Below are 27,593 nucleotides of genomic sequence, written 5' to 3'. Positions count from 1 at the left end.
AATACCCACGATCCCGAGAATTAGGAACAGAATCTGGTACGTTTGCCGGATGGAACAGTTGACAAGTCTGGTCAACGACACCGGCACAAACTTTCTAAAAGTCTGGTCGCCATGGCTGGCCCAGTCTGATATCCCAGGGGTGAGTGCCATCAACATTCTGCTTTGCTAGCTCAAAATGCATTCTCCTCTGTGCCGGTATGGACTTTGGATAGATTGAGAACGGGTAGGGCTGACCGGGTAAAGCAACCTTACCGATAAGGAGTTAAAGAGCAAGGACCTGAGGCTGGGGGCTGCATCAAGTTGATAGGAGCTTAACATAGGACCAGGAGGTGGGTGCTCTCCGTGCGGCTTCCCCCCCATCCCATATCACCCTCCCACCCCCATCTGTCGTTGTCTGTCGTCTCGTGTGTCAGTTGGTCTCCCCTGTGAGCTGGGTTGGCTCAAGTTACTGAAAACAGAGGGGGTGTGGATACCGAATTTTAAGACAGTGTGTTGTTAGATTCTTTTAAGCCTGTACCATTCACCCAATAAAAATCTTTGTTGGAAAAAAAAAAAAAAGGACCTCTCAAGTCCACTGCACTTTACAATCATGTCAGCAGCCGCCACCTCTGGGGCGGAATCCCAATATCACATATATCAGACATACTGTATCATTATCTAATTACTAGGAGAGAAGATAAAAACAATGGATTGATAATCAAACATGTTTTATAAGGATTTTAATTTGTTCAGAAATTAAGAGGTTACTTCAGTAATTGAATATCACCAAAAAAAAATACTATTTATCAAAACAGCACCAGTAATATAAAAAATAAATAAAGTAATCCAGTTGAAATCTGAAGGATTCACCACTTGGACAAACATATTGCTGTTTTTATCACCAATTTTGCCCCAGTTTTGTAGTCAGAAGACCTTGATAAATAAGACCATACTGCCTCAAAATGCCATAATCACTACTACTATTAAATAATCTACACCTCAAGCTTTCTTGCGTGGGGGGTGGGTAGCTGGGCTCCCCTCCACTCCATTGTGATGTCATCTGGGTACATGGCTAGGATGACGAAACATTTCCTAGGGGGTGGGTAGGTAGCTGTGCTCCCAAGAGGTGAGAGGGGGGAGGGAGAGGGAAAGTAAGAGCAGTAGGGAAATGACAGCTGTCCCTTATTTATGTTCTCCACTAGTTCTTTTAAAAGAAAAAAAAAAAAAAATATTTATTGTAGCAAGTCTCTCCCCTTGTCCGATGTTACAGCATGTCTAGAGCAGTCATTCCGAACAGGGACTTCGCAGGGGGTCTTCACCAAAATAAAGATGTAACGTGTGCAGATCCTCCCTGCCCCAGGCCCATACCTCCTCCACACACACCCTGCGGCGCACTGGGGGGTCTCTGAAGGGTGCTCCTTTCATTTTTCCTGGGCCCCAAGATTTCTGTTGGCAGCTTTGTATGCATGGTTGAAATCGTAAATTTTAGATCTTTAAATGCATCCACACTGGCAATACAATAAGATTGGGGCCCTTCTACCTCGTAAATGTTGATATGATCTTGCCCCGTTGGAAAACTAGAAGAGCCATGTTCTATAGCAGGGGTGCGGCGGTTACAGAGAACCCGCGCTCTTCCCCCATTTAAATTAAATGCTGTGGAACCGAACAAGGCCTCTGGAACTCACTTTTTGTGATTCAGCCGGCTTCGGGCGACGCTTCGCCATGACAACGCGGTCCCGCGTCATTTGACGCTGGCACACAGGTAAGGGGGGCGGGCAGGTGGACAGTGCCAGAAGTTTGCGCACCCCTGTTCTATATTATAATAGCTGCTAATTCTCTTTAGTCTATTAAAAAGCTGTAACAGACAAATTTGTACAGCAAAAACCCACGATGTGGTGATTTCCAGCAAGGGTCTGAAAAGCTATTAAACTGTAGTTTCATAAAATAACTAATTAAATGGGATACAAATTATCTTAAAATCCCCACATTGCTGTATGTACATGTAACGGTATTTCTGGCCCGGCCTGACCCACCCAATCTCACATTGGCCCCTGTGGTCTAACCGGACCCCATTACAGTGTGAATATGCCTGATGGTGCACCTGCTGGCTACAGGACTCCTGAGTCTCCCGCATGATGGTGTGTGGGGAGAACCCGTCAGACAGGCAGCTGAGGTAGTGTGCTGAGTCTCACCTAGTTCCAGTGCAGCGCCTCCACCTCACCAGGGTCCCTGCGTCCGCAAGGGGATGATCCTGGCGAGGAACTCCTCCGTGGTGCTCCTCTCTGTACACTCATTCCAGATAGATACACAAGAGGGTTTCTGGCTGAACTCATCTTTATTGACACGGCAGGGCAGCTGCCCTCCACAAGGAGTATCTTCAGCCGCTCATCTCGCCAGTGCTCCCTTTAGTTAGGTAGGTCACCTAGATCAGGGATTCACTATTCCCACAGGAATCACTGTCCTGTGCCAGGTCCCTGGACACAGCCTCCCATGGAGTTACTATAACATAACTGACAGAACTCTTTCAGCACTCAGGTAGAACTTTCCAGCAACTCCACAGCAACTAACTTTAGAACACAGTGCTGTGCCTTATGTAAGCTTCTGAGGCTGACACACCTCTGACATCACTAACCATGGAGTCAGAGCATGTGACCAGTCCCAGCCATACACAGAGCACCCCACCAGGGTGTGAGGGAAAACCTCCATGATTACTGCTGGCATGCCCACACTTACCAGGCCTTACTGCCAGCAGGAGAGATGACTGTAGGCATTTTACATGCCCGCTACATTCTCCCCCTGGTGAATCCCATAGTCCTCGCTGGGACCTAAATTTGCATACCTCTTTCCAGGAAGCACTGCAACACAAAACATAATTAACATCACACAAATTTTCTCATAATGCAGTACAAATGAATACAGTACATATCTCCATCATAAACATTACAGATACATCCTAACATAGATGTATAACAACCAGGGTTACTCCCTTATGGAGTATCCATTAGTGGTACTACCATACCCTCTTACGGTGGCTTGCGCACAGCATGGTCCACGGGGCTTAAAGCAGCAATGCTGTAACCCTCTGTGCGACACTTCTCATGTAACCCGCCAGGATCCCAATCTTTCTCCCCTGATCCTGCCTCCTCATCAGTGCCATATCCCCTATCCTCACCAGTGGAACCCATTTTAAACTCAATTTCTCCTTCCATGAGGGGTTCAGGGACATACAGGTACTCCAACCTGTGGGGCGCTTTGTACTTAGCTATAATAGCCCTCTCGGCCCGGCTACATCGGATTAGCTCAGCATTCCCTGCCCTCCCTGGCAAAACCCATGACAGGGGCTCTATTTCCCTGCGCTCAATTTTGAACCACCGTTCCTGTAGCTCTCTCTCCCTTTGCACAGGTGTAAACTGTCCTACTGCCCACCATCGGGTCTCCTTACGTTCCTCAGACCCCCACTCTAGTGAGTCCCCCTCCTCTGTATTCCCCCAGGAGCATACCCCGGAAGTCCCTGCAGAACGGGGCCTGGACCACCTCTCGTGTTTCGGGGCCTCACCAGAAGGTATATCCTCCTCTTCCGGCACCCACCGGGACTTAGATACCTGTCCCAATTGTCCTCCTTCCCTTGAGCCCTTCCCGGAATCAAAACTGCTCAGTCTTTCCCCAGTCCGGTTCTCACCAACCCCCAAAGATCCTTCCGACACCCCCAAACTGGATGATGATCCCCGGGAACAGGTGACTGGGACAGGGGCATTAGCTAGGGCATGGGGTTGGGCATAGGGACAGGGAATGGGCACCCGCGGGGTTCCGACCCGCTCTCTGCCTTCGGATAGTCCCGTATCATTGTGCGGACGTGCCGCTGGTTGGGCCTCACCCGTCTCAGCTCTCCTCGCAGCCTGCCAGCTCTGTGTTGACACAGGTGATCGGGAAGCACTGCCCGATCGCCGAGGCGTTGTGGTTCTCTCTCTGGTCGTTCCGCTACCTCCGCCGGAAGTGACGTCATCACCGGAACCGGATACTCCGCCATCTTGCGATGGATCCCCAAGCGGGATCTCTTCCTCCACAACGACATCCGCCGCCGGAAGTGATGGGTCTGCTCTCCGCTCCGCTCGGGCCTGGGCTAGGCCTTCCTCCGCCGTTGCCACCACCGGCGCCTGGGGAGGGTAAGGATGTATCTCACCGCTCCGTCGGCTCGGGATGGAATCCTCTCCTCCTTCCGCACTGTAAGTCACCACGGCCGTGGGACTCCGCCTCTCGGGTTGGTTCTGCACCGGCGACACGAGACTCCGCTCCGCCGCGACACAGGTAAGTGCCGGTTCTTTTCCAGCACCGCTGAAGTGGTCCGCCGGTAGGCGCATCACCACCGTCGTTAGGATCGCTTGTTCCTCTTTCGAGGAGCCGAACTCCGACTCGGGGAGTGGCACTGCCGCAGGGGACCGACGGTGAGGTTCCGGGTTCTCACCGCGGTTGTAGACCCCTCTCTCTTCAGGCTCCGTTCTGATCATTAGGAGCGATCCCCATTCTCCGGGATCAACTGGTTCGGTGCAGGCCGCACGCGGGGCTTCAGCCGTCAGCATGGCTGTGTCCGCTCCCGCCTTGACTACCAGGGAGCCTCCTGGCAATAAATAGGGATATACCCCAATGTCTATCTCGCGCTTTGTTGTGCTGGTTACGGGGGACACTTTGCACAGTGGTCTCTCCTGTTCCATAGATAACGGGGCAGGTGATTCCTTATCTCCAGCTTCACTGGTGTGGTCCGCCGGCTGGGGCATCACCACAGCTGGGTGTTGGTCATGGGAGGCACTAGGTAACTTCTCCCTGAAGACAGCCTGAACTTCAGCAGGGCTCATAGTGATATAGAGTCCCGGCTCCTCCTCCTGGTGAACAGAAATGGCTGATGACTGCTCAAAACTCTCGCTCCCCCTGGTGGAATTTAAAGAAGGGCCGGCACACTCTTTCAAGGAGTGACTCTGGCTCTGCACAGCGTCACTCGGCTGGCGGGGGTGGGGTTTAGGTTTTCCCGCCAATCCCGGGCAAGTTCCTGCAATTTTATCATTTGCAGCATTTTCTGCAACTGGCTCTGGAAACTGTACTCCGCAGTAGGCACACTCGGGTACCCACGCCAATTCACCACCTGAAAAGTCACAAGTAACACAAGTGTTGTGCAGACACCTTATCCCTTCTATGAACACCTCCTTGTAGTCTAGTAGAAGCAGGTTGGGGTCATAGATCATACTAACAGGCAGTCTCAATAGGTTTTGTATACACGGACACAACAGAAAGGGTAGCTTCCTGTTCTCTGATAGCCAGACTCCAAATCCTTGAGGATGTGCTTGACTGCACCTTACAGTTCTATTGGTTTCATTATGAAGAACAGATTTGGCCGACTGCAGTTCTTCAAACAATCTGTCCTTGGGATAAAGCGGAAATGAGGCACATTCTATGAAGGGACAGACCTGGCTCTGCCCTGCGTCACTCACAGTGTAGGGGCGGGGCTCTGGTTTTCCCGCCAGTCCCGGACGGGTTTCTGCAACATTTTCCCGCGCGGCCACAGCTTTCGCGCCACTACCCCTGACAGGGCGGGGTTTCTGCATTGGCGCCAATTCCGGCCAATTTCTCTGCAAGTCTAGCAATGTACGCATTGTCTGCAACTGGCCCACGCGGTCTCCCAGGGAAGCGGGAGCTGCCATTTTGCTTTGCATCGCCATTGGATTACTGTGTTCGTTCTGATTGTACAATGGGGCTCCTCTCTGCGGGGCAGCCACCACACCGGTACAATAAAGATTAGCTTCAGATGCACCACCACATGTGTACCTTATCTAGGTGTGACCCAGTGTTGCACTACCTCAGGCTAGGCTCACTCTCTCAGTGTCTGCTGTGACTCCTTCCTCCCAGTCTGTGCTCCCTACGGTGAGTGTCTGGAATGGGCTAGGTACTCTGGCTCTGCCATGCAGTACTTGGGGCGTCTACCTGTCTTGGTCAGCCTAGCGCAGACCCTCTCCAGGACTCCTGACCAAGTTAACAGGCTATCCCTTCTGGCATCCTACCAACTAGCACTGCCTCAAGGTGACTCGGTCAGCTATAGCCCGGCTCCAAACCCCTCACTCCTTTCAGGCCCCTAGGTTGTCCCTGCGAACTGACAATATCCCGTCAGCCCCCTGACCACCCCTAGGTCCGTCCCTACGCAGCACAAAGTGGCAGCAGACACTCTCCCTGTTTCCAAGTGACCTAGCTAAAAGCCTGTCCTGTTAACAGATCTGATCTCAGCAGCTCGCCTCCAAATGTAACGGTATTTCTGGCCCGGCCTGACCCACCCAATCTCACATTGGCCCCTGTGGTCTAACCGGACCCCATTACAGTGTGAATATGCCTGATGGTGCACCTGCTGGCTACAGGACTCCTGAGTCTCCCGCATGATGGTGTGTGGGGAGAACCCGTCAGACAGGCAGCTGAGGTAGTGTGCTGAGTCTCACCTAGTTCCAGTGCAGCGCCTCTACCTCACCAGGGTCCCTGCGTCCGCAAGGGGATGATCCTGGCGAGGAACTCCTCCGTGGTGCTCCTCTCTGTACACTCATTCCAGATAGATACACGAGAGGGTTTCTGGCTGAACTCATCTTTATTGACACGGCAGGGCAGCTGCCCTCCACAAGGAGTATCTTCAGCCGCTCATCTCGCCAGTGCTCCCTTTAGTTAGGTAGGTCACCTAGATCAGGGATTCACTATTCCCACAGGAATCACTGTCCTGTGCCAGGTCCCTGGACACAGCCTCCCATGGAGTTACTATAACATAACTGACAGAACTCTTTCAGCACTCAGGTAGAACTTTCCAGCAACTCCACAGCAACTAACTTTAGAACACAGTGCTGTGCCTTATGTAAGCTTCTGAGGCTGACACACCTCTGACATCACTAACCATGGAGTCAGAGCATGTGACCAGTCCCAGCCATACACAGAGCACCCCACCAGGGTGTGAGGGAAAACCTCCATGATTACTGCTGGCATGCCCACACTTACCAGGCCTTACTGCCAGCAGGAGAGATGACTGTAGGCATTTTACATGACCGCTACATTCACATGCGAGTTCTTTACAGGGTTGCGTCCAATTCATGGCAGGGATTCAAATTGTATGTACACACACACACGGTTCTAATTAAAGAATGCATTATTCGTTTCTGGAATTTGTTTGATCCTTGTAAGACTATAAAGGAAGTATTTGAAGGCCCTCCTACATAGGACCAGATGAGTGACTTGTCTAAATCGGAAGAAACAAGGTGACTGTCGCCTCAAGACTTAAGTATTTTACTTTTAAACAATGTGAAGTCTAATTTTTGTGTTTTCACTTATAGGGACTCAGAATAGGCGAGGAAGGATTATTGCCCCTTATCAAAGTCCCAATTAGGTTTGGAAAACAGGAGATGATAGAGAGAAATACAGTTTTAAAAATGAATATGGGCTTAAAGTACAGTCTATCAGCTTTAATTTGAGGTATTCACAAATTGGAGAAAGGGTTTAGGAATTACATCTCTTTAATATGTACCCCCTCTTTTTCAAGGGACCAAAAGTAATTGGACAATTGACTCAAAAGCGGTTTCATGGACAGGTGTGGGCTATTCCTTCGTTATTTCATCATCAATTAAGCAGGTAAAAGGTCTGGAGTTGATTCCAGGTGTTGCATTCGCATTTGGAAGCTGTTGCCGTGAACCCACAACATGCGGTCAAAGGAGCTCTTAATGCAAGTGAAACAGGGCATCCTTGGCCTGCAAAAAAAAATCCATCAGAGAGATAGCAGAAACATTAGGAGTGGCCAAATCAACAGTTTGGTACATTATGAGAAAAAAAAAAAAAAAAAACGCACTGGTGAGCTCTGCAACACAAAAAGGCCTGGACGTCCACGGAAGACAATAGTGGTGGATGATCGTAGGATCCTTTCCATGGTAAAGAAAAACCCCTTCACAACATCCAGCCAAGTGAATAACACTTTCCAGGAGGTAGGCATGGGTTCACCAAAAGGTGCAAACCATTCATAAGCCTCAAGAATAGAAAGGCCAGATTAGACTTTGCCAAACAATATCTAAAAAAAGCCAGCCCAGTTCTGGAACAGAATTCTTTGGACAGATGAAGCCAAGATCAACCTGCACCAGAATGATGAGAAGAAAAAAGTATGGAGAAGGCTTGGAACGGCTCATGATCCGAAGCATACCACATCATCTGTAAAACACGGTGGAGGCAGTGTGATGGCATGGTCATGCATGGCTTACAATGGCACTGGGTCACTAGTGTTTATTGATAATATGACAGAAGCAGCCGGATGAATTCTGAAGTGTATAGGGATATATTGTCTGCTCAGATTCAGCGATGTTGATTGGACAGCGCTTCACTTTACAGATGGACAATGACCCAAAACATACAGCGAAAGCAACCCATGAGTTTTTTAAGGCAAAGAAGTGGAATATTCTGCAATGGCCGAGTCAATCACCTGATCTCAACCCGATCGAGCATGCATTTCACTTGCTGAAGACAAAACTTAAGGCAGAAAGACCCACAAACAAACAACAACTGAAGACAGCTGCAGTAAAGGCCTGGCAAAGCATTACAAAGGAGGAAACCCAACGTTTGGCGATGTCCATGTGTTCCAGACTTCAAGCAGTCATTGCCTACAAAGGATTCTCGACAAAGTATTAAAAATGAACATTTTATTTATGATTGTGTTAATTTGTCCAATTACATTTGAGCCCCTGAAATAAGGGGACTGTGTATGAAAATGGTTGCAATTCCTAAACGTTTCATGCAATATTTTTGTTCAACCCCTTGAATTAAAGCTGAAAGTCTGCACTTCTATTGCATCTCGGTTGTTTCATTTCAAATCCATTGTGGTGGCGTACAGAGCCAAAATTATGAAAATTGTGTCAGTGTCCAATTATTTCCGGACCAAACTGTATATCAATTAGCAGTATGAATGCTAATACCAGATTATGGTAGGGGTGGAGGAGGAGGGGGGAGAAGGGGTCGAATTGTAAAATGCACATCGAGACAGGGGAAACCATTACAAAAAATGTGGATAGTGTATGGAGTTTTTATATCAGCAAGCAAAGATGGGTGGGTAGCAGTTCTGATCCTTTCTTCCATGTAGTATTGTATGTCTTTATTTATATAGCGCCAAGTGTACTCAGCACTTCAAAGAATACAGTATGGGGAATTATAATAATACAATAAGCGCAGCAAAATCAGACAATAGGAAAGGAAATCCCTGTCCCGAAGAGCTTACAATCTAAGTGGTATGGTGGGAGACTTACAGAGACAGCAGGTGAGGGAATAAGTGCTGTAGATGGCAGTGCTTGGTCACAATGGGTGGTAGGAGTGACTGTGGGACAATTGCCATGAGTGCAGGCTATGAGGATGCTTAATTTGTGGGGTGAGTTTTAAGGTTATTCAGTATTAAATCAGAAGGTTAACACCATTTACAGGGGAAGAGGTGGCAGGGAGGTGTGGGTGAGATCAGGTGTGTATGTCTGGGTTCAGGCTTAGGGGAGATCCCCAGCAGCAGGAAGGAGTAGATAGAGGGTGTGAAGAGAGGATTTTTAATGTGTGCTTTTTATTGAGATGTATAAATAATGGCGCAGTGGGGAGAGACGTTCACAAAAAGGATTAAGGAAACAGTAAGCAGAAAAAGCAATAGGGAGGGCATAGTGAGATGCAGGAGACAGTCCAGGTATTGGAGGATAACAAAGGATGGAGAGGAAGTACTGTAGGGGATGTTGTACCTTTTATTGGACAAACAAGTATTTTAAACGTTACAAGCTTTCAAACCTCTCAGTAATACTTTAGTGTCTAAGTGCCTTATTGTTGATTTCAAATCCTTGACTGTGCCTATACTATATTATCTCTAACTGTGCATGTTTGTCTTGTATATAATGTATAACCCTGTTCACTTAATGTAACTATGTATTTGTAACCATGTATTATTGTTATCGTAACTGTATGCCCAGGACATACTTGAAAAACGAGATGTAACTCAATTTGATTTATAAAATGTTTTACCAGGAAGTAATACTGTACATTGAGAGTTACCTCTCATTTTCAAGGATGTCCTGGGCTTGGCACGTGAGGAGAAAGTAAAAATGTTGGAAATGGGGAGAGGAGGTGGAAAGAATTGGGAACATCATAAGGTATTAAAGGAAAGTGATGGGAGGGAGAGAAGAGATGGGGAAGCGAGAAGGGGGTAGAATGTTTTTTTTTTTTTTTTTTTTTTAGAATTTCTGAGCAAAGCCGGGTACTTTCAGCTTGTATTTGTATAACGGGTTTGAATAAGAGAATAGGGAAGTTAATTTCACAGTTTACAATTAGACCCACCCAGTCATAGCAAGCCCAAAAGCCAATATTACTTCCTGGTAAAACATTTTATAAATAAAAGTTTTCCATTCTTGAGTGCTTTTAAACATTCCGCTGAGGATTTGGATTTTCAGTATCTTTCCTTCTTCACAGTGTGTTAGTGTGTGTCGGTGTAGGTTAGTCCTGGTTTGAAGTTTTTGGCTGGTTTCACCAGTGTAGCATCCTTGGTCACATGTGTTGCATTGAATCACATATACTACATTCCCAGATGTGCAGCAGTATGATCATGTAACAATGAATGTTCTATTTTTGTAACTTGCTGTGGGATCTTAGCATACTCTATACAGTATGTTTGCAGCGTGATGTTGCATGGTCTTCATTCTGTATCCTTCATGATTCCTGTATCCTCCGTTATGAATTTTTCTGTTAACCAACTTCGGTCTGAGGCTTTGCTGCCAGAATGCAACGATGGGAGGTCTGGGAAGATCATTTTGTGTGTCATCCTGTCAGCATAGGTTGCAGATCTTTGATTATTTTTCGCATTCCCTCTAGGGCAAAGTTGTAAGTGGCCACTAGTGGTATGCATGTGGTTGTTTCTTTCTGTATTGGAGCATGGGTTCTTGTGGTGTTTATGTGATTGCAGATATGATTGTTTTGGCAACCGTCTTGGGCTTGTATCACTTCTCTCTGAATGATGAAGGCTTTGTCCATAGTAAAAGCGTGCTACAGTGCTACTTGACTAGCGCAAGCTTTCCACTCCGGCGATGTATGGGCTATAGGTTTTTGGAGCGAGCGAAGGGGTGGGCGCGGTCATGACATGGGGGGGGAAGTGTCATGCATGAGAACACCTTTAGCAAATAATAAAATGCATAATGCCATGCAATTTCCAGATGTATTCTGCGCAAACATATACACACACTGTTATGCATAAAACATGCCTTGTTAAAAAAAAAAAAAAAAATTGCTAAAATGTGATGCATTGAGAAAAGCATTATACACTATACAAAAATAAAAACTAACAATTACAGCTGAACCCGTTATAACGCGGTTTTCACGTGGCTCCCGTTTAAAAAAAAAAAAAAAAAGTTAATTTTTTTTGCACACTGCACACACTGCACACACTGCACACACTGCACACACTGCACACACTGCACACACTGCACACACACAGCACACTCACAGCACACTCACAGCACACAGCACTCGCAGCACACTCACAGCACACTCACAGCACACAGCACTCGCAGCACACTCACAGCTCGCAGCACACAGCACTCGCAGCACACAGCACTCGCAGCACACAGCACTCGCAGCACTCACAGCACACTACACCACACCTCCCACTCCCCCTCCCTACCTTTGGTGTCGGCTGCTGAGATCAGTGCGGAGCTGGCATCAGGAGGAGGGGGGGGGTGTTGGGAGAAGGGGGGGGGTGTCGGGAGGAGGGGTTTGGAGGAGGGGGGGTGTCGGCAGGAGGTGAGTGAGGAGCAGGCTGGGACTCGGAGGGCCGCGTGGGCTATGCCGCGGAGGGCCGGTAGGTGTGGGGGCCTGGGGGGGGGAGGAAATGGATGCCGGTGGTGGGAGGTAAGGAGCAGGTTGCGGCTGGACTCGGAGGGCCGTTGCTAAGGGACGTGTAGGGCTTCCGGCCACCTCTTCCTTCCTTCCTTCCCTCCCGATCAGGCGTGCGGCGGCCATTTTTTTTTAAATTAGCGCGACCCCGGTTCTAGCACAGTCGGATCTGGTGGCCCCCGAGGACCGCGCTATAACGGGGTTTAGCTGTATATACAAGTGTAGCTAGGTCCCCTCTGGCTCCTAACGGATCTCCGGTTTTCCTCCCCTTACCTCCTTTGTGCTCTAGGTGCAGGGAGCTGCAGAGGTGAGCGCCTCGCCGGGATTCCAGCGGTATCTGCAGCAGGGCGCCACCATCTTCTATTCGGTCGCGCATGCACAGTATATAGTGTCAGGAGTTGCGGCGGCCATATTGAGGTTGGCGCAAGAGTCGCACATGCGCAGAAGTTCGTGTGACGCGGTGGCCATTTCAAGTTCACGCAAGCGCAGATGAGTGCAGCGGCGGTCATTACAGACTAGCGCATGCGCAGACGAGATTGCGCACGCGGCGCCAATGGTACAGAGGTCCGCAAGGGACTACAAGACCCAGCAGCCACCGGGCTGCTATACATATGACCCCCAGCAGCCAATCGCGTGGCAGAGCTTCCCCTGAGGAAAGAGTTACATTTGCCGTGCTGGGGAAGGAGAGTCAGTTGGAGCTGGGGTGCAGAGAGGGTAGGTTGTATGTACAGGGAGAAGGTGTCCCCTGTACTAGGCCAGACACCCCCTCAGGCCCCAGCTAGGCCCCAACTTACCCTCAGCTTGTGGCTGCTGCAGGGACTCCCCTTAGGATAGGGACAGGGTCCTGTAGCACCAGTATAAGTCAGGGCCACAGCCAGGAAGTGAATATCCTGGCCATTGTTGTTGAAGGTGGATCATCCTCTGTAGTATCAGAGGCAGAGACATTCTAAAGGTGGATTACTCCATGCGGGAGCCATCCATCGCAGAGACGGATCACAGCGTGGGATCATCCTTTTAGATCAAGGTATTCCAAGCAAAGCATCTGTGCGCCTGGGTGTGGACACACCCGGCAGGTACCATCATCCCTACACGTGCACCATCTAGTACACCCCACCTAGTGGGCAGTGCTGTCTCACACTTGGGTGGGTGGGTGGGGACTCCTGAGTACATGGTGTTGGGGGAATAAGGTGTGGGGGTAAGGCCCTGCAAGGCGAAGGGGTAGTTGTACCTATTAGTGTTATAAGAGTGACAATGTTATATTGTTATTATTCTGTTCCACATATAGTAAACTGTAGGGGGGGTAGTGTGTTACACACATAATGGACAATACATCAGAACTCTCTCTCCATATATTATCATTGATATTTCTGTCATGTTATGAATTAAAGGTTCACATTTGTAAACCTCAGAAAAAACATTTTCAATAGTTGAGTTGACAATAGTCTCACAGCAAGAAAACAACTCAAAAAGTCATTTGAACAGTATCCAGACAGAATAGCTAACTAAATTTTCATTGGCTATTAGCCGCTCACATGACCAGGCTGTCTCGCTGCAATAGCAAACAAGTTGGTCTCCTCTTCGTTTGGTATCCTTGTATCTCACGTGCAAGCTTGCGCTCAACTATGGCCACGCTCGAGCTTGCTTGCTCCGTATCTTGCACTACGGACGAGGCCTCAGTCAGGGTTGTGAGGAGGTGTCTCTTCTGGTCTTTAGTGTCAGAGCATACAGTATGCTGTGATATCTTATAGCCTGGCTGTGTCTGATGACTTGGATGGAAGCTGGAGTTGTGGAGGTAACTACATCTGTCTGTGGGTTTCTTGTATACAGATGTGTGTAGATTGCCATTCTTCAGTGTTACTGTTCTATCCAGAAAGTTCACTAGGATTGCCGAATAATCTATTTTCAGTTTAATTGAAGGATGGAACTCATTGAAGGACTCATGAAATTGTTCTAGATTGTCTTCAACCTCAGTCCATTTCAAATGATATATAGATATTTATTGCTACCCAATGAATTGTTAGTAACAGACTTACATAGAGAGAAAAGTGTACTGTAGTTGCAGCACTAAGCAGGCAAAATGCCCGACCCTCATGCCCTATTCTTCTAGGATAACAATCTCACGTGGCAGGTCAAAAAAATAATCTTAACCCCTTTACCAGTGTAATTGGGCTTCCATATAAATATGCAATCACACTTAATCAGTTTAAATATTGGCATCCTGTTAAAAAAAAGTGAATGTTTCCCTTTTCTCCGTGTCCACTGATTGATGCATATCAGCTACTTACGTTCATCAGTTTATTAATAATTAGCAATTCACCTCTAGTTTTGATGTCTGACAGTCTCATCACCAAAATACATTTGATAAAGACAGTAAAAACGTTCAAACTTGTTTTTTTTTAAATAGTTGATAGATATACACACACACACACGTGTAAGTGTCAATGAGTTCCATCTAACCTAATAAACATGTCCTGTTCATTTTCAGTCCAAGGATTGCCTCTAAAAATAGAGAAAACATTTAACTGACATTTAAAATTCCTGTTGCAAGGAAAAATGTAATTCATCTTAATTTCCAAAGATGCCACAAAAAGAAAAATGTTTGTGTTAAGAATAATTACACTTGTTTGAACAGGTTGACAACTACTTACATTTTTTATAAACCAAGTGCGTTTGCTTATTTAAAGAATTCCCTATAGAGACGCTCAGTTGCTGTTGTATGTACAGCTTCAGATGGAAGAAGCTGTGATCCCACTTCATAGACCAGCATCTGAACACACACAATCCTTCCTTACTAGTTACGGATGTCATTATTAGTATTATTATTATAATTTGCACCAATTTTATGTATCTAATTGCCCTGTACAATGAATATGAAAAGGTTAATGCTCGTTAATCAATTACAATGTAAAACAGATTAATTAAATCAGTTGATCAAATTGCCCAATATCATGCCCATAAACTGGGTTAATGTCCTATAACAGCACTACTCAGGGCAGGGTAACGCCATGTGTTAGAAGCTGCCCTTGAAACAGGCTGCTACAGTACAATACAGCAGCGACTTCACTGAGATGTGAAGAGGCAGCAGTGAATTGATAGTTTCAAGGCCTCTTAATTGTACCACAATACAGTTATGTGAACCGAAAAAGGTTAATTGAAAATGACTGTATTAAAAAGACGCCAGGAAAGAGGTTTTGCTTCAGTCGTTTGTCTTGTTCAAAAGGATTATTCACATAAAAGGTGCAGTCCCTGCTAGTACCAAAATGAACCAATGTTTAAGAAATTAATGTGGGTGACTGGTACCTTTTTTCTAAAAAATAAATAAAAAGACAACTCGTATTTCTAATGATAAAGAACACTTTCGCATATCTCAGACAGGTCCACAAAACTGCTTTACTGTAGGGATTCTGGGTAATGGCGAATAAGCACTCAGTGCATCGCAACTTCTATCCACATGAACGTGAATCCCTTTAAGCATGTGTAGCCGGGACCCCGTTTCTTACCCAATTGTTGTGTGGGGTGGGTTATGTCGCACCCAGGGAACGCTCCAATAATGGAGGTTCCGCGTTAAGGGAGCCGCCATGTTTAAGGGTGGCGCCAGCGCAGACCTAGTCCGGCAAAATGTTGCGCATGCGCAGAGCAGGTCACAAAGCCCGTGAAGGAGGAGAGCTCAGGGAGGAGGGGAGTTAGGGGACTACGGGTCCCAGCAGCCCCCGCGGTCCCCCGTGACAAGGCTGAACCAATCAGGTACGAGAATAGGGAGGAAAAGGAAGTGAGGGGGCGTACGAGGAGTCAGAGCTAGCTGGCGGAGGAAGGAGCTCCGGTGTAGGGAGGTAGGCTGCCCCTACCTAGGCCGCAGGCCCCCAGACCCAGTTAGGCCCTGAGCCCCAGTAAAGTGCAGCGGAGCTAGGGACGGGCCATAGTTAGGTTTCGGATTCCCTTCTGTGAATACGATTGCTATCAGGACAGTTCTTTATAAGCGGGAGGCCTGGGATCAGGCCCCGCTACTAAGCCGCAGCGTGTCTGGGTGGGATCGCCCCGGACACTCACGGGTGACATCATCTACGCCCACGCCGATCCTTTGTGAAGATAGTTGCAGAACCGGGTACAGGAGTGCCCGGCAGGTAAACTCCAAGTGCACCAACGGTACCATTTTCACTCCGGGACACGGTGGCTGCGCAGTCACACACTCATACATCCACTGACTCACTTGGGGATGGGGGGGAACTTATTCCGCACGGGAACTGGACACAGGGTGGGATCACTCGGTGAAGGGAGAGGGAGAGTGAGCGTTCAGCGGACGCTGGTAGTAGTGTCTCCTTTAGGGAGGGACACCTGTTATTTAATCTGTTGGTTGCTGCAAGTAAACATATATTGGTTAAGGTATATCGCTGTGTGTGTGTTCATGTATATAAGTTTCTGTGAAGACCCACTTCCCCTAGGGCGGAAGCTGTCGCAGGTGGCGGCGCTGCACCAAGTCATAAGTATTGTGAGCACCCCAGGCTCTCCGTGGCAGAGGCTTAGGCCCTGTGAGCCTACAGGTTATTATACAGCATATGGTAGTGGCCTGTGTCCGATAGGAAGCAGGGCTACACATGTAACACAGCTTTTTAGGGCAAAGCTGGGGTCAAAGATGTGCTTGGTCAACAAACCTACTCACAGAAATCGGTTTTGACCTTTTTAGGTAGTGCTAACAAACAAAGAACTCAGGGGCCAGCAACTTGGAACGCGCTAAGGCTGCGCTTATAGTGCCGGCTACGGATGACGTCTCCCGTCTCCGTAGCCCAAGCGAAAGTTGTAATTTGAGTTTGGGAGACGTCTCTAGCTACAAGGGGAGTGACAGAAGGCAGAGGGTTGGGGACAAGAGAAAGGGGGAAGACTGAAATTGAGAGGAGTTGTAATTTCTGTTTGTATGCTGAATTTACAGTACTTTTACTTTAAATTACGGGAGAATTTACTATTTTAAAGTTGTTCATATAGTGTGTTTCACTTGACAGGCACACAGACACACACACAGTCACACACACAGACACACACAAAGACACACACACAGACACAGACAATCAGGGCCGCCAACAGAAATCATGGGGCCCAGGACAAATGAAAGGAGCAGTGCCCACCCCCCAACCCATAGCACACCTACCACGGAAAAAAAATTTTTTAGCGCACAACTTTTACTTAACCCCCCCAATACATATAAAAATACACCCCAACCCCCAAATACATATAAAAAGTGGGGTATATTTGTAGATGTATTGGGGGGGGGAGTGGGGTATATTTGTAGATGTATTGTGGGGGGGAGTGGGGTATATTTGTAGATGTATTGGGGGGGGGAAGTGGGGTATATTTGTAGATGTATTGGGGGGGGGAGTGGGGTATATTTGTAGATGTATTGGGGGGGGGGAGTGGGGTATATTTGTAGATGTATTGGGGGGGAGTGGGGTATATTTACTGTATGTACAAGTCTGCAGAATTTCCAATAAACATATTTTACAAAAAAAAATAAAAAATACACACACACACTCTCCCTGCATCAGAAGCTATCTGATTGGTTACAGCCTATCACATGATGAGACCCGTCTCTGTAAAAATCAAATTCTACCGACTACAGAGATTCATGTCTCTTCGTCGCCGTCGCGCCTACTATAAGCGCATGCTACCGATTTAATGCATTTGTTTTGAAGCGACGTCGCGTCGCTGTCGCCGGCACTATAAGCGCAGCCTAAAACAGGGTCTAAAGACTAAAGGGTAACTAGGCAGGGTGCTAGGGCAAAATGTATCTTGGTCAAGATAAAAAGTAATAGGAAAGTAATACTCAAGAACTCTCCAAAAAATACTGCAAGTCCAATGAAAGTCATTTTAATAACTTGAAGTTATAGCAGCGTCCAAATTTCGGTGCACACAATTAAAATGTCTTTCCTTTGACTTGCGATATTTTTTTGGGTGTGCTTGACCAGTGCTTTCCTTTGACATTTTAGGTCTCAAAAGGGAGGGTGATTGCTGGCTTTATGTTGTATGTTTTTTAAATGTTAGTTTGTAAATATGGAGATAGGGAGGGGGAAATGGAGTTTATTTCCCTCCCCCTTGTGTGATAACCCGGTGTACTGAACAGGACGTTCTCTTCATGGGCCCTCTAACAGGGACATAATGGGCTAGAGGTTGAGTAAAAAGCTTGACATTCAGATTTAAAAAAAAAAAAAGAGAAAAATTGATCTCCAACGTTTTTAATAACATGTAGTATGCCGAGAAACTGCCAATTAAATCACTGGTCATTTTTAACCTACTGCTGTGCGACCAACTGCTTTGGAAGTAAATGTGGGCAATATACAGCACCTATCTGAAAGTAATAATGCAATAAAAAAATGACGATAACTTTGATATTGGCGGTTTTATTATTATCGTGATACTATTGTCAGTAGTAAGACTGTTTAATGGGCAACAGCCTCATAGATCTGCTAATGTAAAAAAAAGGTGAGCATCCCCCCCTTCGCTCTCAACCTATCAAGTGATAGCGGCCCCCCATCCTTTTCCAGATTGGTTTGCCCCATACTCTTAAAACTGAAATTCCGCCGAACACTTTTTCTTTGGAGGAACAGGCGGTACTCTTGAACAGCGTTATTTTTAGCTCCTCCGGTTCCCGAGATACATACCGGTGTTACGTCATTCTTTTTATAAAAAGGTATTCAAATAGCCATCCAATAAGACGCCACAACAGATGGTGAGGTCCATTTTGGGTCGTGACCAAAAAAAAATATTAATTGAGGCCAATATACAGTATGAATAAAAAATAATTGGTTTGTTTCCCAAGAAAACAAATAACTTTCAGAAGAGGTGCAAAAAGACCCTCCCCCATTTGAACCTCCGTGTCAGAGGAGTGTATAACATTGTGCAGACCCTCTTGCACAGAAAGATAATGGTGTTCATTTGGAAGAATTCATTGTTGCTTTAACTTCTGAATTCTGAAGTCATAACACCAAGAAATTATCTATGAAAGTCTACCAGCTGCAAACCTGCTGTAAAAAGTCAGACTTATCAAAAGAGAAATACTATCCCATTACTTGCAGTAGGATTTCTGCTTCAGTACCCCAATATTGCAGCTGGGAGGTAAACATTACTCCAGATCTGTGTTATTCTGGTCAATCCGGGACTCCTTTATTGCAAATCGAGACAATTTTGGTAAAAAAAAAAAACCCTAGATTATTTATTACTGAAAAATAATCTATTGGGTTCAGTTGCATTTGTGGTGATAATTTTTGCATTATTATTACCAAATCTTTGCAGCCCCAAAGCATTGATAACCACTAGTGCCTTATACACCAACCTACATGTACAGGCATACCCCGCATTAACGTACGCAATGGGACCGGAGCATGTATGTAAAGCGAAAATGTACTTAAAGTGAAGCACTGCCTTTTTCCCACTTATCGATACATGTACTGTATGGCAATCGTCATATACGTGTATAACTGATGTAAATAATGCATTTGTAACAGGCTCTATAGTCTCCCCGCTTGCGCACAGCTTCGGTACAGGTAGGGAGCCGGTATTGCTGTTCAGTGCGTGCTGACAGGCGCATGCGTGAGCTGCTGTTTGCCTATTGGGCGATATGTCCTTACTCGCGAGTGTACTTAAAGCGAGTGTCCTTAAACCGGGGTATGCCGGTATACAACTGTTTTCTACAGGGAGCTGGCTATTACATGACATTGCAAGTTTCCTGTGTTAAATGTTAGGGGCTCCTGCAAAAAATAAATACAAATATATATATCGTAGTTGTAGAGGTAAAAAAAAAAAAAAAAAAAAGTCTAACTACATCATGGGTGCGCAAACTTTTCTCCGTGCGCACCCCTGACTGCTCTCCTCGGCGCCTCGTGCCCTCGCCCAGCTCGGCCCCAAATGATGCGCGGGTCATGTGATGTCATGTTGCCGGGTTACCATGACGACGTGACGCCGGAAGGGTGTTATAGAGGTCTCGCACGTTTCCCCCGGCATTTAATTTAAATGCCTGGTGGGAGATCGTGGGACCGCTATAACTGCCGCGCCCCCCCCCAGAAAATCTAGCCCTCTATAACTGCTGTGCCGCCCCCCCTCAGAAAATCTAGCCCTCTATCTATATTTTATTTATAAAAAATATTTTACCAGGAAGTAATACATTGAGTTACCTCTCGTTTTCAAGTATGTCCTCTATAACTGCTGCGCCCCCCCCCCCTTCAGAAAATCTATCCCTCTAACTAGCACGCTCCCCAGAAAATCTAGCCCACTATAACTATCGTGCCCCCCAGTTTGCACACCGCTGCACTACATTCTTTGAGTACTGAGGAAAAGGCGATCAAATGCTCTTTTAAACAGGAAAAATTTCTGTCTTTAAAAAAGGAAGGTATTTTGATATGACAAATTCTGCAGATGAAGTATCTTCAATGAGTTTTTCAATAGAAACCAACTAGACATTCCACAGGAAGTGCATGCAGTGAGTTTTACCCAAAATGCACTTAATGAGTTTTAACTCTACCCCAGAGAGATAAAATATATACTATACACATGTATAACAACCACTGAGACCTACACAACTCCATGCAACAACCCACACGTAGCTCATTATTAACTTTTCCCTGACCAACCCCCCTCCCCCTGTGCATTTCAATGTAGGAAGCAGATCTCTTCGTTGCCCTAGTATTGATCAGCTTGGGTAGCATGGACAAGTCAGCAGCACGTGGGGATGAGCTGGAAGTCCCTGTGCAGAGCGCACTACTCCAGCCCGAGATCACTTTCTACACACTGTTCAATAGCAGCAGCAGCTGGGTGCACTGACCTGTGAAAGCCGAGAGCAGGAGCAGCGTGGGGAGGAGATCAAGATGCCTGGGAACCCTTGTTATGTCCATCCACACCTTGGAGACGATCTGAGCAGGTATCTGGAACCAGGCAGGAATGAACTTTATAAAAACTCAATTAAAACTTAAATGGCGCTGATCTGTGTCCCTTCGCTAATAGCAGTTGCTCTCAGTGCTGTAGCTGATGTTCACCAAATGTTTTTTTCCCCTCTCTCTCTCTTTTTGTGCTTGGAATCCCAAGTCCTCGATCCTGCTCCTTCCTCCTGTTTTCCAACTGCTCTTCCTGATGCCTCCATTCTCAAATTTCATTCTGGTGGGTGGCACTGTTTTTTTTTTTTTAAAGACACAGCTCCCTGGCTTGTTGTGTGATATCCAGCAGGCTCCTTTATCATGTGGACGTGATTGAGTAGCACACATCCTTCACCGGCCATAGGAAGTGTTACTGCACTCAAATGAAAGTTAGGATGCCCCCTCCAAATATTTCTGTATTCATTGGCGCGAGTATTCTGCGGTAAATAAATGACTTGCGCCACATTTACCATACCAAAGAAGAAACGTGTAATCACAAATTTATAAAAGTGGCAATTTGCCAATGCAACTCAACCTCAAGCTCCACTCGCTCTGTAAATCCGTTATCGCGTCGCATACCGACGCAGACACACACTAAAATGGCGCAACTAAGATTATAGGCTAAAGCAGTAAAATTCCAGGCATTACTGAAATCCCTGCTCTCTGATTGGTTAAAATTCCGGGCATTATTCATTCAGTAAAGCCTGGAATTTTTGGCTGCTTGCAAAGTGTTTATTTTAAGCCAATCAGCTTTTCCTTTTGTCAGAAAAGCTCTGAAACGGCAGGGGATAGATCAGGAGGCAGGAACAGTTCTAAGGGCTTGACCCTGCTGCCTACTACAGCGTCCGCTGTGGCGGACGCTGCACGCACGAGAGCCCTCCCCTCAATGGCGCCGGGCCCGCTGCGAGGGGGGGCCGCAGCGCTGAGGCGCGAGCTGCGCCTGCTCTCAATAGAATTGACAGCAGGACTCGCGTCGAGCGATACCGCACGCCCCCTGGCGGTTCAGCCAATGAGGGCGAACCTGCCGGGTAACGTCATGGCCGCGCCCCCGTCACTCCCCCGCCACGCCCCTCCCCGGTCTCTCTTCCTGCAGCTCCCTGCAGACAAAGTAATCGGCTGCACGCGCCGCCAATCTCACGGGCGCGCGTTGCAGCTGAGTTACCGGGGCCTTAGCCTTAGACAGGGCAGGGGATTGGTCAGTAAGCAGCAGCAGGCTGTGACTCCTCCCCCTCCCTTCCTGAACAGAGCTGACAGACTTAGTTGAGTTAAGGAGGGAGAGAGTGTGTGCAGCTGCAAGGTAAGTGGTTGTCTGCAGTTTGTACCTGCAGTTTCTGTCTGTTTTGTGTGTGTCAGTAGCGTGTGTGTCAGTGTGTCAGTAGCAGCAGTGTGTCTGTCAGTGTCAGTGTGTCAGCAGCAGCTGTGTGTGTGTCAGTGTGTCAGCAGCGTGTGTGTGTCAGCAGCAGTGTGTGTGTGTGTGTGTGTGTGTGTGTGTCTGTGTGTGTGTGTGTGGCAGCAGCATCAGCAGTGTATGTTTGTGTGTGTCAGCAGCAGCAGTGTATGTTTGTGTGTGTCAGCAGCAGCAGCAGTGTTTATGGGTGTAGCAGCAGTGTTTGTGTGTGTGTGTGCGTGTGGTATGCTGTTGGGTTGTATGTGTGTGTAGCTGCTGTGTTGTGTGTGTGTGTGTGTGTATTTACACAGGGGACGGTAGTGTGTGGATATAGATAGTTGCTCTGTAAGTGTATGTAGAGGTGGTTTAATGTATTTACCATTTTATTTTAATAAAAAAATCTATATAACTACACAAAAGTTTCTATTATTTATGAAAAAAAGCCTACATTTAGCCTACAATAGTAATAATCCCCTCAGAAAAGGGCATTACTGGCCTTGGCATCGCCTCAGGCCTTCAACTCTTCCAACCGGGGCATTATTGGCCAGTAATACCCTGTTCTTTGGGGATTATTACTTAATTAATACGTAGTTGCAAGCTGTGGCAGTTATCTTTCAGTGCACATTGCGGCAAAAAAATGACTTTGAGCGTAGGCTGTGATCATTCCAAAAAACACCGGCAGTGCAAAAACAAATTGCAGAAATCCGATGTAGGTTTACATACCATTAGCGACGTTCGTGTCGCCTGGAGCTTCAGGGCGACAGACTCCTGAAGAACTTTGAAATATGTTTCTGGCAGGCGATGGCCGCGTCACGGGAGCAGTTCAGTCAACGACGGTGAACCACTCACGGCCACGCCTCCTTGTCTCCTCTCCTGTCTCCTCTCACTGCCTGGCAATGCATGAAGGTGACTTCACCGGATCGTGCTGCCGCTCGGTAGCATCTGGCATAATCGTAGCCTAAATGTTGACGTTGATACAGAGATCACTCTCTGTAAGTTGTGCCCCAACTTTGCCCGAATTACATATAGCCCTTTTGCAGAGCGTTTCAAGTGTCCCTTGCTCTTAAAAATGAGAGGGGGCCTCCCATTTAAGTGGAATTTGCTTGAGACCCGTTGTCACCTCTGGAGGAGGAGATCCAGAGTTTGCCTGGTGTTATTCTGAGGCCAGAGTCACGTTAGTATGAATAGCCCAGATAGCTTCAACTCATTCCTGTTACAAGCACAGCAAGTACAGTACTTTGTCTTTTCTTCACTTTATTGGTGAAAGTATAGATTCACAAAGGCACTTGTGGAAGATGGTGTTGTGAGAGAATGTCTCTGATAGTGAATGTGCTTGATAGTGGGGAAAGATGAAAAGGATAAGGCCTTGCCAGTAGAGAAGTAACAGAACGTACTCACTCAGCCAATGTTGTTTCAGGAATCAGCGTTTTTTCCCGCTCCTCACACAGAGCACTCCCTCCCCGCAGGGAGCCCCTGGACACCCAAAACAATCCTGCCTTACCGGCCTCCACGGCTCCCCGCCCCTGCCGCCGTCGCGGGATCACTCCCCTTGGCGATTCCTCTGTACAGCGCCGCGCGCGCCCACGCCCTCCTGCACGCACACCTGCACCATCCACTGGCTCGGTTCACGTGCGTACACGAGTTACGGAGCACGCTCAGTCTGCACACTCTTCTTCCCGTCCCCCGGACCTCAGGCTCCGCCCCCGCACACTGCACGAGCATACTCAGGTTACCAACAAGACTCACCTGGCCTTTTATGCCTGCACCAATCTGCAGTGTCTCCCCGTAGCTCTTCCTGTCCCGCCTCCGTTCCTAATTGGACCTTCCTGCTTTATCTAGCTCCTCTCTGCTCTCAGTCTTTGCTCGACATAGTCTCTATATGGAAGTACTTCTGGATTCTCTCAGTGTTTTCAAAGGTTCTGACGCGGCTTGTACGACTACCCCCTCTGGCTCTCGATCTCGGCACTCCTTGTACAACGCTCACTCTGGTAACCGGTACCGGCAAGTATTGTCTACCTTACTACACCTGGCCTGGCAACGCTTCATACCACACTCCGGACACGCTCCCTTTGCTGCGGGTGCGTGTATTACCACTTCCCCCTTCAGCTCAGGGGACGGGTCTGGTCTGTGGGCAGCACCGGCGTAACATGTTGGAAGTAAAAGGAAGTGTGAGGGAATTCTGGGTAGCAGGAATAGTCTTGGGACAGACTATCTGGTAACAAACAAGAGGGGAGGGCAGAATAGCCCATTCTGAGAAGAATCTCAGAGGTTGCTGTAGCAACTCACTGGCTACCTGCTCACAGGCAGAAAGGGCAACATATTGATACATCACACAGGCACGGTGTGTGTATGTTGAACAAATGCATGCAGCTGAACTTAAGGAGCTGACAAGCAGTAAGGGATTCAGGCAGAAATGTGATTCTTGTTCAATGATACTCCCCGTCTGGTATCTGGAGATACCACTATATAACTGAAATATGTGGAACATATGTGCAATGCATAACAAAGGTAACTTCACATTCTCAAACAATGCAAGAGTCCATGTCCACATAGCGATGTGACACCGGCCGGTATCACTGGTTTCAAAGTCCCTTGGACAAGGTTCTTTGGCAAAGGATGCAGGGTGGATGCACAGCTCCAGGTTAGCTGTTTGCACCACAATGTCTTTGTGTAAAAATCTCTGGCACTGTTTTCTTTTAGCTTTGTGAGAGAACAGTCCTTTTGTCTCTGTAGTTTTACTTACAGAGTGCATCCCCTTGTAGGTATGCCAGTCATGGTAGCCTGTCACTCTATCACCTGGCGTTTGGCAGAAGGAGATGGCTTTTGGCTCCTTGCAGAAGTGAAAAAAATATAGGGTGAATCCCTAAATACCGAGGCTACAAACTAGGCACTTTAGAGTATAACTTCTCCACTTGATTGAAGACAGACACCAGTGTAAATAAGAGCTCATATAGTAATAATAATAAACCTCTGGTACTTACTCAGGGAGTTGGGCAATGGTATAACTGGATAGAAGTACGAGGGGACACCTCCCAGGGAGCGCCCCCAAGTAAGTCACGGCCCGATAACCAAAACGCCTCACCTGTCTCCCTTGTGCACCGCATGGAGGTAATCAGCCGGTCTGCACTCACAAAAGCCGTTCCCGTTGGTGCAGGAAGGATCCTCTGGCAGCTTGTGTCCACGCTGCTACTGGTGTCAGCGTGCTCCAACCGGAAGTGACATCACATGGAGAAAAAAACCAGTCTTCCAGGAGTGTTGTTCCACTTCTGCAAGGAGAAAAAAAGTTTGGTTGTTCCGTGGTCACAGCATCTTCAACAGCCAACGCATGGATAATAAAAAAACTTTATTGACAACTAGCAACGAACATCAGCACGAACACTCTGACGCGTTTCGTCCAGGCTTGGACTTTATCAAAGAGTGCTATCTATGCATATTGACCGACTTTATATAGGGGATGACGTGTGCAAGCCTCCAATCATCACAGGGATCGACCTTCACTCTCACCTGCAAATTAATTATTAAATCAATGGCTACAGCACGTCACTCCCTACGACAGTGGGCATATACATACTGTAGAGACAGATATACAAATGTTATTAGACAAAATCATTAAAAAACAACATGGAACATGTTGGAAAAAATTAAAAACACAGAGCTGGTTATTCAAATTACTAGTGCTATAATTAATATTAATACTATAATTAGACAGAAGATAGTGAATACAATATATACATATTACTTATAAAGTGCGATAAATATTATTATAATTTCAATCAATAGCTTATAAACATAATATCAATATTACAGAATGTGGATAGTGGTTAGTACAATATATATCAACAGGTTTCATAACACCCCACACCTCCCAGATCTAACTGTATTAGGGTGTACACTGTGAACACTCCCCATATATTGGCTATTACCCCACCAAGAAGTGCTTGAGTTCCCACTCCTGGTTGATGCCGGCCGGATAGAGTGTGTTCAGAGTGTACACCCAGTACATTTCTTGTTTATTAAGTACCCCCTCCCTATTTTCGCCTCTTCAGTGATATGAGTCCACTATTTGTGAGCACTTACAGTCGCCAATCAAAACTTATATGCGATATCATACATAAGCATTGGCATACGCTGTCACTTGATGGGGATATTGCAGAATTTACCAAGAATGGGCCAAAATTCACATTCCGTAAGGCCAAAACATTAGCGTCGCATCTTTCACCAAGTCATTTCCAGTCTAACTCTGAACTTAAAAATATCAAAGGAATACCTAAAGGTTTTTTTGCATGTGGAAATTGTACCATGTGCAAATATGTCCACAGCACAAAATTCATTAAATCTGAAACGAATGGAAAAAAACACTTTATTAAACAATTTTTAAATTGTAATACGGCCTATACTATATATCTTTTGAGGTGTGGCTGTAATAAAATGTATGTAGGACGAACAATAAGGTCAGTTAAGACTCGCATTGCAGAACATATACGGTTGATTAAGAAAAACGACACCTCTCACCCAGTCCCTAGACACTTCTCTAGATGCCCTAGGGGAGGAATAGCTAATTTTTTCCTATACTGCTATTGAACACATTCCCTGTCATGGCAGAGGTGGAAATAGGGAAGGGGTACTTAATAAACAAGAAATGTACTGGGTGTACACTCTGAATACACTCCATCCGGCTGGCATCAACCAGGAGTGGGAACTCAAGCACTTCTTGGTGGGGTAATAGCCAATATATGGGGAGTGTTAACAGTGTACACCCTAATACAGTTAGATCTGGGAGGTGTGGGGTGTTATGAAACCTGTTGATATATATTGTACTAAAGACTATCCACATTCTGTAATATTGATATTATGTTTATAAGCTATTGATTAAAATTATAATAATATTTATCGCACTTTATAAGTAATATGTATATATTGTATTCACTATCTTCTGTCTAATTATAGTATTAATATTAATTATAGCACTAGTAATTTGAATAACCAGCTCTGTGTTTTTAATTTTTTCCAACATGTTCCATGTTGTTTTTTAATGATTTTGTCTAATAACATTTGTATATCTGTCTCTATGTATATGCCCACTGTCGTAGGGAGAGACGTGCTGTAGCCATTGATTTAATAATTAATTTGCAGGTGAGAGTGAAGGTCGATCCCTGTGATGATTGGAGGCTTGCACACGTCATCCCCTATATAAGGTCGGTCAATATGCATAGATAGCACTCTTTGATAAAGTCCAAGCCTGGACGAAACGCGTCAGAGTGTTCGTGCTGATGTTCGTTGCTAGTTGTCAATAAAGTTTTTTTATTATCCATACGTTGGCTGTTGAAGATGCTGTGACCACGGAACAACCAAACTTTTTTTCTCCTTGCAGAAGTGGAACAACACTCCTGGAAGACTGGTTGTCGAGTCTAGTCCAGTAAAGAGGGCGTCGTTCAGGG

At 46.5% G+C, this 27,593-nt stretch overlaps 1 protein-coding gene across 2 annotated transcripts in view; it reads right to left on the bottom strand.

The window, feature by feature from the left end:
* CYYR1 (cysteine and tyrosine rich 1) overlaps positions 1-21,028 on the bottom strand; it is a 107,167-nt gene extending 86,139 nt beyond the window's left edge. Inside the window, exon 1 of one of the 2 annotated variants that reach the window (XM_075593305.1) lies at positions 20,681-21,028. In XM_075593305.1, the coding sequence (XP_075449420.1) occupies positions 20,681-20,750 (70 nt within the window). In that variant the 5' untranslated portion in view covers positions 20,751-21,028. The remainder of the gene's footprint in view (positions 1-20,680) is intronic. The other variant, XM_075593304.1, reaches the window with a different exon arrangement.
* Positions 21,029-27,593: the final 6,565 nt, after the last annotated feature.

The sequence above is a fragment of the Ascaphus truei genome, chromosome 3, assembly GCF_040206685.1.
Source record: "Ascaphus truei isolate aAscTru1 chromosome 3, aAscTru1.hap1, whole genome shotgun sequence".
Taxonomy (NCBI): Eukaryota; Metazoa; Chordata; class Amphibia; order Anura; family Ascaphidae; genus Ascaphus; species Ascaphus truei.
Note: the sequence above shows the minus strand (reverse complement) of the source record. Positions and strands in the feature narration are given on the sequence as shown.